Source organism: Haematobia irritans, chromosome 2 (genome assembly GCF_050003625.1).
Source record: "Haematobia irritans isolate KBUSLIRL chromosome 2, ASM5000362v1, whole genome shotgun sequence".
In the NCBI taxonomy this organism is placed as follows: Eukaryota; Metazoa; Arthropoda; class Insecta; order Diptera; family Muscidae; genus Haematobia; species Haematobia irritans.
In genome coordinates, this window is record NC_134398.1 from 41174050 (window position 1) to 41193507 (window position 19458).

Here is a 19458-nt window from a genome sequence, read left to right on the forward strand (position 1 = left end):
CTTCGGTTGATACTGGTACAGATTCTTCAGCATCGGCTGCTCTTTAGGCTTGCGTAGCAGCAGTTGCTGTGGCAGCGGTACCATCAACTTCAATTTTTGTAGGCTTCTGCTCTTCATGTGATGACTCTTTGGATCAATTCCTATAGACCCAAAGAGTAGGATTGACGTCAGCGCTCCTTCCAATCGAGTATGACTCATCTGATCTATTCCGGTAAACCCAAATAGTAGGTTCGGTGTCGGAGCTCCTTCCATTGGAGCAAGATCCTGCATCAATGGCTTCTTTCTTGGTCATTCCTTATTTATGACCTTTTGTCGATTAATATAGATCGACTTCACATCAGCATTCTGTCCATGAGAGGTTGCCTCAATTTGTTTTCGCATTTTTCTAACTCTCCTTATAGGCTCCATTGATCTACATATCCTAAGGATTTGTACAGTTAGATCGTCGTACAGATCCTCCATAACATCAAAGAGTCCTAGAACTTCCTCAGTGAAGTGAATTCCAAATCCAAGCAATGCTTGCTCTTAAACAATTCTCCGGACAAATTGTCTAATTCACGTTGGTTTTCACACAATCGATCTACATGTCTCTCGACTTGCCACTGGTACCTCCTTTCCAATCCCATTTCAGATTTCGGTTCCATTACACTTTTCATTAGATGCTTCCTAGCAATCTAGTCCTCCAATAAGTTGTTGTTCTTTACCCCTTAGTAAAGAACAGATGAACTTTTAGATTTACCTGCACACAGAACGGGTTTCCCTAATGAACACAAGTGTGCAGGATTTCCAATTTAGGGAATGACTTTCCTTTGCCTCTGATCCGTTCGAAAGTCTTTTTTTACCGTTCGAGTCTCTTACCACGGGTGGGGGAAAACTCGATCCGGTTCGAAGGAACAAAATGATAGTGCATGTTTAGAACTCTAAACAGTTCGTGAAAATCAAAATCAAATCAAAATCAAAAATCGACCTTTTATGGTCACCAAGATTTATGTTGGGCGCCAGGTAGCCACCGTGGTGCAATGGTTAGCATGCCCTCCTTCATACATAAGGTCGTGGGCTCGATTCCCACTTCGACCGAACACCAAAAAAGTTTTTCAGCGGTGGATTATTCCACCTCAGTAGTGCTGGTGACATTTCTGAGGGTTTCAAAGCTTCTCTAAGTGGTTTCACTGCAATGTGGAACGCCGTTCGGACTCGGCTATAAAAAGTAGGTCCCTTGACATTGAGCTTAACATGGAATCGGGCAGCACTCAGTGATAAGAGTTCACCAATGTGGAGTCACAATGTGGTATCACAGTGAGCCTGATACATCGGGCTGCCACCTAACCTACACACAAAAAAAAATTTTCTGATTCAATCACCAAATTAATTGATCCAATTAATTTTTTAATTGAAATGTCTTCAATCACGGAAATGATAGTATCAATCACAGTTTTAATTGGGCATAGAAAAAATTCTTGATTAAAGAATTAATTGATTTTTTCAGCAAATTTCAATTAATTTTTTAATTGATTCAATTAAAAATTTAATTGATGTTGATTGCAAAACTCAATTAATTTATTAATTAAAAAAGGTAACTATTTTTAATTACTTTCTGAATTGACTTAGAGTTTTTATTTGGATTAACAAATCATTGTTTGAAATACATTTTTAATTAAAAATTTAAAAAAATCAGCACTTTTTTTAACTGAATAAGTCTTCCGAATTTGATTAAAAAGTTAATTGTATCAATTAATTTTTTAATTAAAAATTTTAAAATTTTCAATCACTGGCTTAATTAACTTAATGTTTCTATCATGATTAAAAAGTTAATTGTATCAATTAATTTATTAATTGAAAACATTTTCAACTTCAATTAACTTTTTAATTGGAAATATTTTGGTGATATTTTTTCTGTGTATGTTGGGCGCCAATTTATAGAGGAAAAAATCTTCAAGAGTAGAAGAGACACAGAAGTTGAAAATCTTCTACTATTGATGATAGTGTAAAAATGATAGATTGCTGTGTTAAGGATATAATCTATGAATGGTCGCCCTATACGGATTTTTCTTTTGTGTAATAAATGGATAGCTGCAGTTCAATAATTTTTCCAATCTATATAATATATAAAGAAATTTCATACAGAGTGATGGATTTTGCACTTTAGTATAATTTCCCTTTAGTATTTCACTATAGTCTCCCAGGTAAATATAACTTTACCAGAACTCACTCCACGTTGGGCGCCATTTGTACATTTATACGAAAGCCATTAAGAACTTTCAACGGAATGGCTTACATGTATTAAATATTCCAACTTGGGAAATGTTACCACAACAAATATGCAATAAATAAAGCCATCAAATAACTTTGAGCACTCTCTCCCCGCAAAAATTATTGAAGAAAAATTTTAAAAACTTTCTTGGATCTTTTGTGTGTGTGTGTACCTTTGGATATTCAGTCAAATTCAATCATGACCCCAGGCAACTCCCACGTAATAAATATTTAGGAATTCTAATCTACATACTGTAAATAACGTAAAATTGCCTTCTACCAAACAATGTCAGTCCAATACAACTGTGTCATAAAATATTGCTGTTTTACTTCAAAAACTCCCCCATTTTCCCATTCTAAATGACAGTTGAACAAAGGCTAAAGCAGGCCGCATATGTTTACCTGAAGTAAATAATTTAACGTTTTTCTTCTCTTTTTTTGTTTGTGCAATTTTAAACATACGTCTCAAATGTACGGGCTTTCGTTTATTGTTGAAAATACCATATGGGCCTTGCCGACAAGGATGATAGGACATGTACACGCGAAAAGGATTCCACCAACGCGTGATTCTGTTTACCAAATGTGAAGAATGAAAAACGGAATTTCCTTTGTTCGGAACTTTCTATGCTTTTTGTGGCTGACCTGCCACAAAATCCACTTAACATTCTGAAACATTTGTGTCATCCCATGAGAATGACCTAGAGTGTGGGTAGAACCAACATATATGTGGAGGATTGGCCTTAGAAATATTAGAGAAGCGAAAAAAAGGTTTTTGGAGATCTATGATTTGTGTAAAAGGCGGATTTTAAACACTTCGATAGACATGTTCTGCTGCTATTAGAGGTAAATTGAAAACACGTACCAAATTGCCACAAGGGCACAGAATAAAATATACTCCTGCCTCCATTACATACAAATGGAAGTCATAACAAAACAAGATGATAAGCATGATGTTCTAGTCAATGTCGATAAAAAAAAAAAACACACGAGAAAATGATTGAAATTTTGCCATAGCAGAAGATCAAGCAACATCTCCTATGATGAATGTAATGTTAAGGATTCATTGGCATCTTTGTTTGTAAGCGACTGTTATGCCACCTTGCATTAAAGTTGGATAAGTATGAGACAAAATTTAATTTTAAATTTAAAATTTTGTCAAAATTTTCCATAGAAATCAAATTTTCCTAAAATTTTCTATAAAACTAAATTTTTTAACTAAATTTTCCACAAAAATCAACTTTTGACAAAAATTTCTACAGAAATAAAATTTTGACAAATTTTTCTATAAAACAAGTATATACAGTAGTAAGTTTGGCCGGGCCGAATCTTAAATACCCACCACCATGAATCAGATATAATAGTTTCCTTTGAAAATTTCAGGGGGATTTGATGACAGATATTTTCCCAAGTAGATCAGTTCAACCAGTACGCTCCCCACAAATAAATGTAAAGATTTTACCTATGACGACTAGTTAAGATTCTGAATTTATAACAAAAACTTTTTGTTTGAGTTTTAGAGGAATCATAAACATCTCTTGTAAGTGTGCAAGAAAATTATGAAATAACGCCTTGATTTGAAATCTAAAATCTGTGGATGTTCATCCCAATTATTTAAATGACTACGAGAAGTAAAATCTGGAAATTTTGCATTCAGTTTCAAGCAATTTTTATGATCAGTGCGCTTTCTGTACCCTCAATAAGTCAAATCGGTCTATATGGAGGCCTTACCAAATGGACCGATAAAACTAAATCATATACACTTCGTTATGGGTCTAAAATGCCAGTATATTTTCAAGTTGTGGCAAATAGGATAAAAACTTAAATTTCTAGAAACCCAACGAGTTAAATCGGGAGTTCAGTGTAATGGGTGCTACACCAAAACATGGAAGCATACACACAGTATTCAGCATATTTAATTGTAGTTCTAAAATCTAGACCCCAAATCGGAGGACCGGTTTATAAGGGGGCTATATCAAAAACTGTAGCGATACTCAATATATTCGGCTCACCTCTTTATGGTCCTAGAATACCTCTAGATTTCCAATTTCAGGCAAATTGGATAAAAACTACAGATTCGAGAAGCCCAAGAAGTAAATCTGGGGATCGGTCTATATGGGGCCTATATCATATTTCAACCGTCGAACGGAACGGACGTGTTTTTTAATAGCGGATAAAATCATCGTAATAAGTACCTACTACGAATTTCAAGTGTGGTGGGATATTAGGCCACCATGCAGAGAGATTCAAAGACATCCACTGGGTTGCTAACTTCAGGGCTCAGTGGACGGGTATCGACTGGAGTTATAAATTTGGGCAATGACCAAGAGTTAGGCCCAATTAGTCGACCTGTAGACGGGTCGACAGGTGGCGACAATTTGACAAGTCGGACCTTTTCCAAGGTAACGGCATCAAAAGGAGGTAATCCCTCACGAAAGAGATTCAAAGAACGCAGAAATGCTTTGTTTATCCTAAAGAAATTAGGATCAGTCGACCCAAGCACGTTGTCGGCTAAACAAAGCGATTCCTTAAAATGGGCTCAAGGAATTCTTGAGGCTGGAAAAAGGGAACGATCACCGGATGAGCTGCCATCCTCCAAAAGGGATCAACGATCGTTTGCCTCAGTTGCTAAAGACAGCCTTGTGCTGGCTATCATAAATAAAGGAGCATTGGACGGTATGGTTCCAAAGCAAAAATGGGGGGAAATTGAGAATGCTTTGTCTGGCGTCTACTCACAGGTGCTGGAAAAGTTTCCCGGCCCAGATCCTCGACACCAAGAGGCTGGTTGGTATCAAGGACGATTTAAGCTAGTCGCATTTGAGGACCAGAGGTCTATAGAATGTTTTAAAGCTGCTCTGATACTAATTGGTGAAGTTTGGGAAGGAGCTGCTCTAGAGTTAGTCGAGAAGAAAGACATACCGGCTAGACCAAGAGCACATGCGTGGATACCTGCAAACCCTCCTGACCCTGAATCTATTTTAAATAGACTGAAACAATGCAATCCAGATCTTCCAACAGCTGATTGGAAGGTTGGCCGTTTGGATGAAGTGGATGGGCCAAGACGGCATGCAGTGTTTATATTGAACACTCAGTCTTTGCCACATCTAGCAAAGTCCCAGGGCCGTGTATGTTATGGCTTTCATTATATCCAAATGAAGGTGTATAAAAACGATCAGCTAAAGGATTCAGAAATGGACAAGCCTCTGTCTGAATCAGAAGTAAGCGGATCCTCTTGCGAAGTCGAGGGGGATACCAAGACATTTGAAGACATGGATAGATACCGTATGCGTGAGGAGGCTTCTACTGCCTCAGAACTCACCAAAGTTGAACCTATGGTTATTGCGAGAGTCACCGATATCTCTGACGAGGACATTCTTGATGACTCGATTGAAGCGGCTGATGTGACGGTTGTTGAAAATCTCGATGGTCCTACGGATCCTCCAGATAAATCTTCATCATTGTAAGGCTGCATGTGCTGCCTTAAAAGTTCTCCTGATGAAAGGGGACATAGATATAGTTCTTATTCAAGAACCATATGTTTATAAAAACAAAATATGTGAATTAAGTACTCCGGGGTTCAAACTATTGCAGTATACTGGTAATGATGTAAATCGAGCCTGTATAATTGCTAAAAACGAGCTCAATTTGTTTCTGCTTCCTTCAATGTGCAATACAGACACTGTCGTTGCAAGTTTAGAAATAGACAAATGCAAATATTGGGTATCTTCGGTCTACATGGGACATGACAGGGAGATGCCTCCATATGCCGTTAAGACCTTAGTGGAGGAGTCACTGAAAACAAAGACGAAACTCATTATGGGATGCGATGCGAATGCGCATCATAGTATATGGGGAAGTAGTGATACTAATGCAAGGGGAGAGTCGCTAATAGAGTTTATTTTGCGTACTAATCTGGTAGTTTGCAACAAGGGAGATGTCCCAACCTTTGTCACTAAAAACAGGCAAGAGGTTTTGGACGTCACCTTGGCCTCGCAAGAACTGAATGAAATGATATCTGATTGGCAGGTTTTAAGTGAACATAGCTTCTCAGATCATCGCTACATCAGTTTCAAATTTGATGTTCATATCACCAAGATCATATTTCCGCCAAATGTTAGGAAAGCTGACTGGAATAGGTATAGGGAATCGTTCAATATGATGATGCCGGAAATAACAGAGACAAATATGAGAAATGTACAAGATATCGAACACGCAGTGGAGCGGATTACTAAGGCCTTCAACATCTCACTGAAAGCTGCATGCCCTAGAGGAAAGCCAAGGGGGAAACATCGACCACCATGGTGGTCTACGGAAATAAGTAATATGAGGAAATCCTGCAGGAAGCTCTTTAACAAGGCAAAGTCCACCAGAGCCCCTGAGGACTGGGACGCTTACAAGAAGAATCTGAGAGGATACAAGCGAGAACTGAGAAAGGCTCAGCATAACTCTTGGAATGCTTACTGCAGCAGTATTGAGAATACGTCCGAGGCTTCCAGACTACGGAAGGTTCTAGCATCCACCAACTCCGCTCCAGGTTTCATTAAAACATCGGAGGGCAATTGGACAACGTCCAGTGAGGAGACGCTGGAGGTACTATTGGACACACATTTTCCTGGAAATCAGACGGTTGAACCATGTACTGGCGGTGCCACAGTTGCTCAGCGGTCGTTTCCTGTCGAGGAAATTGTATCGGAAACTAGAATAAGATGGGCGCTAAATAGCTTTGGACCATTCAAATCCCCTGGACCTGATGGAATTACTCCGGCGGAGTTACAAGCTGTAACTGACAAAATTATCCCCTGGTTGTCGGTGATATATAAAGGATGTATCAACTTATCATATATCCCAGGAAAGTGGAGGGAAACAAAAGTCGTTTTCATACCTAAAGCGGGAAAAGCCTCTCACTCGAGGGCGAAGGATTTCCGACCAATCAGCTTATCCTCATTCCTACTTAAGACCCTGGAGAGGATGATAGATATTTATCTTAGAACTAGCATCGATTCAAGTTTGTTCTCGAAACGACAGCATGCATACTCGAAGGGCAGGTCTACTGAGACCGCACTACATGAACTAGTCAGCTTTATTGAAAGCTCACTATCTGTCAAAGAATACACAATCGTGGCGTTTCTAGACATCGAAGGGGCGTTCAATAATGTCCATCCGAGCTCGATATTAAATGGACTGACAACTCTGAATGTTGATCCATGTATACTCAGGCTGTTAGACGAACTGCTAATGAAGAGACGTATTTCAGCCACACTAGGACAAGCAAACATACAAAAGTATGTGAACAGAGGCACTCCCCAAGGAGGAGTTCTATCACCTCTTCTTTGGAATGTTGCTATAAATAGCCTTCTGGTTACTCTAGAAAAAGAAAGGATAAAAGTGGTGGCATACGCAGATGATGTAGCTCTGGCAGTCAGGGGAAAATTCCCATCCACAATCAGAGATATTATTCAGAGGGCCCTCCGGATGACTGAACAATGGGCGAAAGACAATGGTCTTGGGGTAAATCCTGCAAAGACAGAATTAGTCATGTACTGCAAAGATCGCAAAACTCCCACGGTTAGGCCTATTTCCTTAGGGGGTATTGAAATTCCCTTTGGTGATTGTGCAAAATACCTTGGCGTTATTTTGGACAGGAAGCTGAACTTTAAGCTTAATATTGAAGAAAGGGCGAGGAAGGCAACTATAGCTTTGTACTCGTGCAAAAAGGCAATAGGAAAAAAGTGGGGACTAAAACCAAAAATTGTGCATTGGCTATACACGGCAGTGGTTAGACCTATAATGCTATATGGTGTTGTAGTCTGGTGGCCGGCACTTCAGAAACCGACTGGTTTAGATAAAGTTCAGCGTATGGCGTGTTTGTGTATTTCAGGCGCATTCAGCAAGACAGGAACAAATTCCCTTAATGTCATGCTGCATCTATTGCCTTTAGACATTTTGGCCAAACAGTCAGCTGCAACAACGGCTGTGCGGTTGCGCGAACTATCGCTGTGGTCGGAAAATGGTTACGGTCACAGTTCTGTCCTCAAAATAATGTCAGATGTGCCTAACGTAGTGGATTACACTTTGGCGAGTCCACTTTTCGACAAAAAGTTTGAGACTCTAATCCCCAACAGTGAGGCGTGGTGCACACAGACCCCGGGGAATAAAGAATATATAGATTTCTACACTGATGGCTCCAAATTGGATGGACAAGTGATGTTCGGAGTATATTCTAATGATCTGGAACTTCGAATAGCGAAAAGATTACCTAATCACTGTAGTGTTTTTCAGGCTGAAATATTAGCAATAAGAGAGGTGGCGAATTGGCTGAGAAGTAATGTTCCAAAAAATGTGGGCATTAATATATACTCAGACAGTCAACCTGCAATAAAATCCTTGGACTCTGTGTTCCTCAACTCGAAAACGGCCATCGATTGCCGCAAATCTCTCAATGAGATGGCTGAGCAGTACAATATTCACCTAATATGGGTGCCTGGCCATAGGAACATACCGGGGAACTGCGAAGCGGATGAGTTGGCAAGGCTAGGGACTACCTTACATATTCCAGGGGAACTAGAATTTGTTGGTATGCCCCTAGCTACCTGCAAGATCATGCTGCGTGAGAAGGCTGTTATGATGGCAAATGTTCGATGGGAGAATTGCAAGGGTTGTAACGACACCAAGCAAATATGGCCCCATTTCAACTTAAACCGCACACTAGATATGCTAATGTTCTCGAGACGTCAGATATCACTCCTGATATCTGCTATAACGGGTCGCTGCCTGATAGGCGAATTTGCAAAAACTATTGGCGCGAAGTATAATGACTATTGTATGAGCTGTCATGATGCGGAGGAAAAAGAATCAATTAAACACCTCTTGTGTGAGTGTCCTGCATTTTGTGTAAAGCGCAAGCAACTTTTAGGAGCATATAGCTTCAGATTACTGGCGGATCTGGAAAACGTTAACTTAAGCAGTCTGCTAATATTTTTGGAACAATCTGGTTGGTTCAACAAAGAAAAATAATCAAGAAGGTTCAGCGGTTATAACTAGAAGTGCCCATATGTAATAGGTACTTTTAGTTAATGTGGTATCACAATGGACTGAATAGTCTAAGTGAGCCTGAATCTTAATCGGGCTGCCACTTTAACCTAACCTAACCTAACCTATATCAAAACATGTTCCGATAATCACCATTTTCGGCACAACTCTTTATTTTCCTAGAATAAATCTAGATTTTCAATTCCAGGCAAATTGGATAAAAACTACGGATTCTAGAAGCCCAAAAATTAAAATCGGGAGATCGGTTTATATGGGGGCTATATCAAAATATGGTCCGATAATCGCCATTTTCGGCACACCTCTTTATAGTCCTAGAATACCTGTAGATTTCCAATTTCAGGCAAATCGGATAGAAAATACACTTTCAAGACTCCCAAGAAGCAAAATCGGGAAATCGGTCCATATGGGGGCTATACCAAAACATGGACCGATAGGCACCATTTTCGGTATACTTTTTGATGGTCCTAAAATACCTCTAGATTTCCAATTTCAGGCAAATTGGATAAAAACTACAGCTTTTATAAGCCCAAGACCCCAAATCGGGAGGTCGGTTTATATGGGGACTATATCAAAACTTGGATCGATATAGCCCATCTTCGAACTTGCCCTGCCTGCAAACAAAAGACGAATCTGTGCCAAATTTCAGGACGATAGCGCCATTATTGAAGGCTGTAGCGTGACAGACAGACAGACAGACGAACATGCTTATATCGTCTTAGAATTTCTCCCTGATCAAGAATATATATATATATTTTATATAGTCGGAAATCGATGTTTCGATGTGTTACAAACTTATTATACCCCCGTCACCATTCTATGGTGGTGGGTATAAAAAATAATTAAAAATTTTGTCAAAATTTCTTACAGAAATGAAATTTTTACTAAATTTCCTATGGAAATGAAATTTTGGCAAATTTTCCTATAGAAATAGAATTTTGACAAAATTTCGTATAGAAATAAAATGTTGACAAAATTTCTGATAGAAATAAAACTTTGACAACATTTTCTATAAAAATTAAATTTTGCTAAAGTTGCCTATAGAGATGAAATTTTGACAAAATTTCTTATAGAAATGAAATTTGGACAAAATTTAATATAGAAATGAAATTTTGACAAAATTTCTTATAGAAATGAAATTTTGACAAAATTTTATATAGAAATGAAATTTTCAGAAAATTTCTATAGAAATAAAATTTTGATAACATTTCCTATAGAAATGAAATATTGACAAAATTTCCTATAAAAATAATATTTTGACAAAATTTCCTATAGAAATGCAATTTTTACAAAATTTCCTATAGAAATGAAATTTTGACAAAATTTCCCATAGGAATGAAATTTTGACAAAATTTCTTATAAAATAAAAATTTTGAAAAAATTTCTTATAGAAATGAAATTTTGACAAAATTTTCTATAGAAATGAAAATTTGACAAAATTTTCTATAGAAATGGCATTTTGACAAAATTTCCCATAGAAATGAAATTTTGACAAAATTTTCTATAGAAATAACATTTTGGCAAAATTTCCTATAGAAATAGAATTTTGACAAAATTTCGTATAGAAATAAAATTTTGACAAAATTTCTTATAGAAGTAAAACTTTGACAACATTTTCTATTAAAATTAAATTTTGCTAAAGTTGTCTATAGAAATAAAATTTTAACGAAATTTCCTATAGAAATGAAATTTTGACAAAATTTTCTATAGAAATAACATTTTGGCAAAATTTCCTATAGAAATAGAATTTTGACAAAATTTCGTATAGAAATAAAATTTTGACAAAATTTCTTATAGAAGTAAAACTTTGACAACATTTTCTATTAAAATTAAATTTTGCTAAAGTTGTCTATAGAAATAAAATTTTAACGAAATTTCCTATAGAAATGAAATTTTGACAAAATTTCTTATAGAAATGAAATTTTGACAAAATTTCCTATAGAAATGAAATTTTGACAAAATTTCCTATAAAAATGAAATTTTGACAAAATTTCGTATAGAAATGAATTTTGACAAAAATTTCTATAGAAATGAAAATTTGACAAAATTTTCTATAGAAATGGCATTTTGACAAAATTTACTATAGAAATTAAATTTTGACAAAATTTCCCATAGAAATGAAATTTTGACAAAATTTACTAAGAAATGAAATTTTCAGAAAATTTCTATAGAAATTAAATTTTGACAAAATTTTCTATAGAAATGAAATTTTGACAAAATTTCCTATAGAAATAAAATTTTGACAAAATTTCCTATAGAAATGAAATTTTGACAAAATTGCCTATAGAAATAAAATTTTGCAAAAATTTTCTATAGAAATAACATTTTGCTAAAATTTTCTACAGAAATAAAATTTTGCTAAAATTTTCTATAGAAATAAAATGTTGACAAAACTTTGTATAAAAAAAATTATTTAAAATTTTGTCAAAACTTCCTAGAGAAATGATATTTTGACAAAATTTCGTATTGAATTGAAATTTTGACAAAATTGTCTATAGAAATAAAATTTTGTTAAAATCTTCTACAGAAATACAATTTTATTTGTTGTTTTGATTTCAGATTTAAACCCATTGCGTTGACTAACCTACAAGAGTAGATTAACCAACAGAGGAAAAGAATGTTTGTCAAATTCATTTGGGCAAAGCCCTATAGAGTGCAAGATGGTTGGATGGACGCATGTTTCGGAATTACCACATTTCTATCAGCATCCTCTACGTGCAGCAAAACTATCAACCAATTATCAGAATAAATTCGGGTAGTTCACTAAACCCAAAGTGAACCACACTCGAACCCTCCGAAAAAAAGTTTATGATAGTTAGCTTTTGCCTAAAATAAAATTTTGCTAAGAATACAATTTTGACACAATTTCCTATAGAAATGAAATTTCGAAAAAAATTCCTATACAAAAGAAATTTGGACAAAATTTCTTATAGATATAAAATTTTCAAAAAATTTCCCATAGAATGAAATGTTGACAAAATTTCCTATAGAAATAAAATTTTGACAAAATTTCCTATAGAAATATAATTTTGCTAAAATTTTCTATAGGAATAAAATTTTGCTAAAATTTTTTTTAGAAATAAAATTTTGACAAAATTTTGTATAAAAAAATTTGTTTAAAATTTTGTAAAAATTTCCTAGAGAAATGAAATTTTGACAAAATTTCGTATTGAAATGAAATTTTGACAAAATTGTCTATAGAAATAAAATTTTGACATAATTTTTTATAGAAATAAAATTTTGCTAACATTTTCTATAGAAATAAAATTTTGACAAAAATTCCTATAGAAATGAAATTTTGATAAAATTTCCTATAGAAATGAAATTTTGACAAAATTTCCTATAGAAATAAAATTTTGTTAAAATTTTCTATAGGAATAAAATTTTGCTAAAATTTCCTATAGAAATAAAATTTTGACAAAATTTTGTATAAAAAAATGTATTTAAAATTTTGTAAAAATTTCCTAGAGAAATGAAATTTTGACAAAATTTCGTATTGAAATGAAATTTTGACAAAATTGTCTATAGAAATAAAATTTTGACATAATTTTTTATAGAAATAAAATTTTGCTAAAATTTTCTATAGAAATAAAATTTTGACAAAAATTCCTATAGAAATGAAATTTTGATAAAATTTCCTATAGAAATGAAATTTTAACAAAATTTCCTATAGAAATTAAACTTTGATAAAATTTCCTATAGAACTGAAATTTTGACAAAATTTCCTATAGAATTGAAATTTTGACAAAATTTCCTATAGAAATGAAATTTTGATAAAATTTCCTATGAAAATAAAATTTTGGCAAAATTTCCTATAAAAATAATATTTTGACAAAATTTCCCATAGAAATGAAATTTTCAGAAAATTTCTATAGAAATTAAATTTTGACAAAATTTTCTATAGAAATAAAATTTTGACAAAATTTCCTATAGAAATGAAATTTTGACAAAATTATCTATAGAAATAAAATTTTGCTAAAATTTTCTACAGAAATAAAATTTCGCTAAAATTTTCTATAGAAATAAAATTTTGGCAAAATTTTGTATAAAAAAAATTAATTTAAAATTTTGTAAAAATTTCTTAGAGAAATAATATTTTGACAAAATTTCGTATTGAATTGAAATTTTGACAAAATCGTCTATAAAACTAAAATATTGTTAAAATTTTCTACAGAAATAAAATTTTATTTGTTGTTTTGATTTCACCTTTAAAACCATTGCGGTTGGATGGATGCACGTTTCGGAATTACCACATTCCTCATCAACATCTTCTACTTGCAGCAAAACTATCAACCAATTATCAGAATAAATTCGGGTAGTTCACTAAACCCAAAGTGAACCACACTCGAAACCTCCGAAATAAAGTTTATGATAGTTGGCTTTTGCCTAAAATAAAATTGTGCTAAGAATACAATTTTGACACAATTTCCTATAGAAATGAAATTTCGAAAAAAATTCCTATACAAAAGAAATTTGGACAAAATTTCTTATAGATATAAAATTTTCAAAAAATTTCCCATAGAATGAAATGTTGACAAAATTTCCTATAGAAATAAAATTTTGACAAAATTTCCTATAGAAATAAAATTTTGCTAAAATTTTCTATAGGAATAAAATTTTGCTAAAATTTTTTTTAGAAATAAAATTTTGACAAAATTTTGTATAAAAAAATTTATTTAAAATTTTGTAAAAATTTCCTAGAGAAATGAAATTTTGACAAAATTTCGTATTGAAATGAAATTTTGACATAATTTTTTATAGAAATAAAATTTTTTATAGAAAAAAAAATAAAATTTTGACAAAAATTCCTATAGAAATGAAATTTTGATAAAATTTCCTATAGAAATGAAATTTTAACAAAATTTCCTATAGAACTGAAATTTTGACAAAATTTCCTATAGAATTGAAATTTTGACAAAATTTCCTATAGAAATGAAATTTTGATAAAATTTCCTATGAAAATAAAATGTTGGCAAAATTTCCTATAGAAATGAAATTTTTACAAAATTTCCTATAGAAATGAAATTTTGACAAAATTTCCTTTGGAAATGAAATTTTGACAAAATTTGCTTTGGAAATGAAATTTGGACCAAACTTCCTTTGGAAATGAAATTTTGACCGAATTTCCTTTGGAAATGAAATTTTGACTAAATTTAATTTGGAAATGACGTTTTGACAAAATTTCCTATAGAAATGAAATTTAAAAAAAAAATCCTATACAAATGAAATTTGGATAAATTTCTTATAGATATAAAATTTTCAAAAAATTTCCCATAGAATGAAATTTTGACAAAATTTCCTAGAGAAATAAAATTTTGACACAACTTCCTATAGAAACGAAATTTTGACAAAATATCCTATAGAAATGAAATTTTCATAAAATTTCCTATAAAAATAAAATTTTGACAAAATTTCCTAAAGAAACGAAGTTTTGACAAAAATTTCCTATATAAATGAAATTTTGACAAAAATTTCCTATAGAAATGAAAATTTAACAAAATTTTCTATAGAAATAAAATTTTGACAAAATTTCCTATAGAATAAAATTTTGACAAAATTTCTTATAGAAATAAAATTATGACAAAATTTTTTATATAAATTAAATTTTTACACAATTTCTTATAGAAATGAAATTTCTTACACAAATGAAATTTGAACAAAATTCTTACAGATATAAAATTTTCAAAAAATTTCCCATAGAATGAAATTTTGACAAAATTTCCTCTAGAAATAAAATTTTGACAAAATTGTCGATAGAAATAAAATTTTGACACAATTGTCTATAGAAATAAAATATTGCTAAAATTTTCTATAGAAATGAAATTTTCAGAAAATTTCTATAGAAATAAAATTTTGATAAAATTTCCTATAGAAATGAAATGTTGACAAAATTTCCTATAAAAATAATATTCTGACACAATTTCCTATAGAAATGAAATTTAAAAAAAATTTGGACAAATTTCTTATAGATATAAAATATTCAAAAAATTTCCCATAAATGAAATTTTGACAAAATTTCCTAGAGAAATAAAATTTTGCTAAAATTTCCTATAGAAATAAAATTTTGACAAAATGGTCTATAGAAATAAAATTTTGCTAAACTTTTCTATAGAAATAAAATTTTGCTAAAATTTTCTATAGAAATAAAATTTTGCTAAAATTTTCTACAGAAATACAATTTTGACGAAATTTTGTATAAAAAAAAATAATTTAAAATTTTGTAAAAATTTCCTAGAGAAATGAAATTTTGACAAAATTTTCTATAGAAATAAAATTTTGACAAAATTTCTTATAGAAATAAAATTTTGACAAAATTTCCTATAGAAATGAAATTTTGCTAAAATTTTCTTTAGAAATTAAATTTTCACAAAATTTCCTATAGAAACGAAATTTTGATAAAATTTCCTATAGAAATGAAAATTTCAAATTTCAAAATTTCTTATAGAAATGAAATTGAAATATTTTTAAATTAAAATTCGAAATTTGATGTCTATATTTAAAAACTGTTGTCAAAATTTTATTTCTATAGAAACTTTATTTTTTATATATTTATATTTTCCAGTATTGCAAGAACTCAATTTAAAAGGCATCTGAAATTCTTTCACAATTTCGACTAAGTAATTCGAAACAATATATTTTTTTTTTCTAAACTACAAAACCCGCTGTACATCATATAATGTGGATACCCGTTTTTTGTTTTTTTTTTTTTTAATTTCCTCTTTGGGTTTACCCCACTCAAGAGAGGCATATCGCTGAAGCGATATAAACTCTCGTTATAACAATGTTCTGGCTGGGATTTAACGTTCACATTCAGTTAAGAATTCATCGCATCGCCTTCCGCTTAAATGTATTTTGGAAGCTTTGGTATATATTTGTGTTTGCCTCCAGATGATGGTTACCGGCAACTACGGAGGTCTTTATCCTTTCACGCGCCAATTGTAGATTTACATTTAGTGTATGGTGTATGTTTTAGTGGTAGTGCTTTTAGTTCGTTGTTTGCCCCATTTCAACTGCCTTTGGGAATTTTGTACACTTGCATTGTTTGAACGGCCCCTCAAACTCACCCTCTCTTCGCAACAAACCATACCGGACTTAGGGGGTTTGTTGATACCACACAAGATTACCAATTTTTGGTTGAGATAGAGCGAGAGAGAGAGCCCTTTGGAATATTTGTTTAGTACAAAGTTTCGGTCTTTTATTGCCTCAATTTGTAGAAAACTGTATGGAGAAGCTTTTGTTTTATTCCTGATTTTTATTCTATTTTTGTAATATGAAATAGGGAATAATTTTTATGGAAAACCATAGTGTAAATATATCCATTTCTTTGGATGGGAATTTTAAAGGACTCTTATGGTTTCCAAGTCTTACTGTTGGCAATAGCTTCTAGCGAAAAGCCCACAGGAAGAAAGATTTAGTAAGAATTACAAAACGAAGAACCACTTTTGGTTGTCATTCGCAAGGAGAGGTAAACCAAGGGATATGGTAACAAATGACTTCATTGCTCATACATACCTCTTTCAACTCCAGAAATATCTTTTGCGTAACCTGCAATGAATAAATTAAGAAAAGAAGAAATTTAATATAAATATTTAATAAGGAAGACAAAAGGACACAAAAAGAATACAAATATTAAATATTTTTAATTATTTTATAGAAAATTTGTTCAAATTTCTAATATATTTATATAACAAATTTTGTTCAAAATTTTATTTCTATAAAAAAATTTTTTCCAAATTTTAGTTCCATAGAAAATTTTGTCCAGATTTTATTTCTACAGAATCTTTTGTCTAAACTTTATTTCTATAGAAAATTTTCATTAAAATTTTATTTCTATAGAAAATTTTGTCAAAATTGTATGTCTATAGAAAATTTTCGTAAAAATTTTATTTCTATAGAAAATTTTGTCTAAATTTTATTATACCCTCCACCATAGGATGGGGGGTATATTAATATACCCCCCACCATAGGATGGGGGGTATATTAACTTTGTCATTCCGTTTGTAACACATCGAAATATTGCTCTAAGACCCCATAAAGTATATATATTCTGGGTCGTGGTGAAATTCTGAGTCGATCTAAGCATGTCCGTCCTTCCGTCTGTTGACATCACGCTAACTTCCGAACGAAACAAGCTATTGCAACTTGGCACAAGTAGTTGTTATTGATGTAGGTCGGATGATATTCCAAATGGGCCATATTGGTTCACTTTTACGTATAGCCCCCATATAAACCGATCCCCAGATTTGGCTTGCGGAGCCTCAAAGAGAAGCAAATTTCATCTGATCCGGCTGAAATTTGGTACATGGTGTTAGTATATGGTCTCTAACAACCATGCCAGAATTGGTCCACATCGGTTCATAATTATATATAGCCCCCATATAAACCGATTCCCAGATTTAGCTTGCGGAGCCTCTTGGTGGAACCATATTCATCCGATCCGATTGAAACTTGGTACGTGCTGTCAGTATATGGCAGCTAACAACCATGCCAAACTAGGTCCATATCGGTCTATAGTTATATAAAGGGTGATACGGTCAAAATTTGGTCAATATAAACTTGACGTATTTCTTTCAATTTTGCATTTAAAAAACCTGAACACCCCTCATTTTGAAGGTGTGTGTGTGTAGAATGTTGCTCCTATTTTGATTTTGGAATTCACTCTTCAGTTGTCAAAATGCCGTCCAAGCAAGAAGAGTAGCGTATCAAAATTTTGCTCGCGCATCGCGAAAATCCCAGCTACTCGCACGCAAAGCTGGCAAAATCGCTAAAAGTTGCCAAATCAACCGTTACAAATGTAGTTAAAGTGTTTGGTGAACGTTTGTCGAATCGAAAACCGGAACCCGCTGAGACGACAAAGAGAGTTGCCGGTAGTTTCAAGCGAAACCCTAACCTCTCTCTCCGAGATGCCGCAAATAAGCTGGGTGTATCGTCTACAACCGTGCATCGAGCCAAAAAACGAGCCGGACTATCGACTTACAAGAAGGTAGTGACTCCAAATCGCGATGATAAACAAAATACGACGGCCAAAGCGCGATCCCGGAGGCTGTACACGACGATGCTGACGAAGTTTGACTGCGTGGTAATGGACGACGAAACCTACGTCAAAGCCGACTACAAGCAGCTTCCGGGACCGGAGTTTTATACGGCAAAAGGAAGGGGAAAGGTAGCAGATATTTTCAAGCACATAAAACTGTCAAAGTTCGCAAAGAAATATCTGGTTTGGCAAGCCATCTGTACCTGTGGCTTGAAAAGCAGCATTTTCATAGTTTCCGGGACTGTCAACCAAGAAATTTACGTGAAAGAGTGTTTGAATAAACGTCTGCTGCCTTTCCTGAAGAAACACGGTTGTTCCGTACTGTTTTGGCCGGATTTGGCATCTTGCCATTACGGTAAAAAGGCCATGGAGTGGTACGCCGCCAACAACGTGCAGGTGGTTCCCAAGGACAAGAACCCTCCCAACACGCCAGAGCTCCGCCCAATTGAGAAATACTGGGCTATTGTCAAGCGGAACCTAAAGGAGACCAAAAAACTGCTAAGGACGAGCCGCAGTTCAAGGCAAACTGGCTTTCTGCGGCGAAGAAGGTGGACAAGGCGGCTGTACAAAATCTGATGGCAGGTGTCAAGCGTGAGGCCCGGAAATTCGGATTTGGAAAAGCGAAAGCCCAACTGAATATTTTTCCTGAATTTTATATTAATTGAACTTGAAAACGAAATTTAATTTGATTTTTTTAATAAACGATTTCACCGATTTACACGCGTTTTCCCTTGACCAAATTTTGACCGTATCACCCTTTATAGCCCTCAGATAAAAGTGGTCCATATATCGGTTCATAAATGTATATAGCCCCCATATAAAGCGAACCCCATATTTAAATTTGGGCTCTCTAATTACCACACAAAATTCCATATCGGTTCGTAATTATTGGTAGACTTACTTATATATACCTTTTATGTCCAATATTAACACGTATGGACTAACTTACAATTTAGAAGACGAAGACGTTAAGAAGTTTTAAGATACCTTGCCATTGGTATTACCACAACCCAATTTGATTGTAGATGACAGTCTTTAGTAGAAGTTTCTACGCAATCCATGCTGGAGGGTACATAGGTTAGGTTTAGTTAGGTTAGGTTAGGTTAGGCGTTCCACCTTGCAGTGAAACC

The 19458-nt window shown here is 33.4% G+C and overlaps 1 protein-coding gene across 3 annotated transcripts in view; it reads right to left on the reverse strand.

The window, feature by feature from the left end:
- Window positions 1–19458, reverse strand: part of kuz (zinc-dependent metalloprotease kuz) — a 532667-nt gene that overhangs the window by 414814 nt on the left and 98395 nt on the right. For all 3 annotated transcript variants that reach the window (XM_075293842.1, XM_075293840.1, XM_075293841.1), the window contains exon 3: window positions 16807–16839. In XM_075293842.1, the coding sequence (XP_075149957.1) occupies window positions 16807–16839 (33 nt within the window). The remainder of the gene's footprint in view (window positions 1–16806; window positions 16840–19458) is intronic.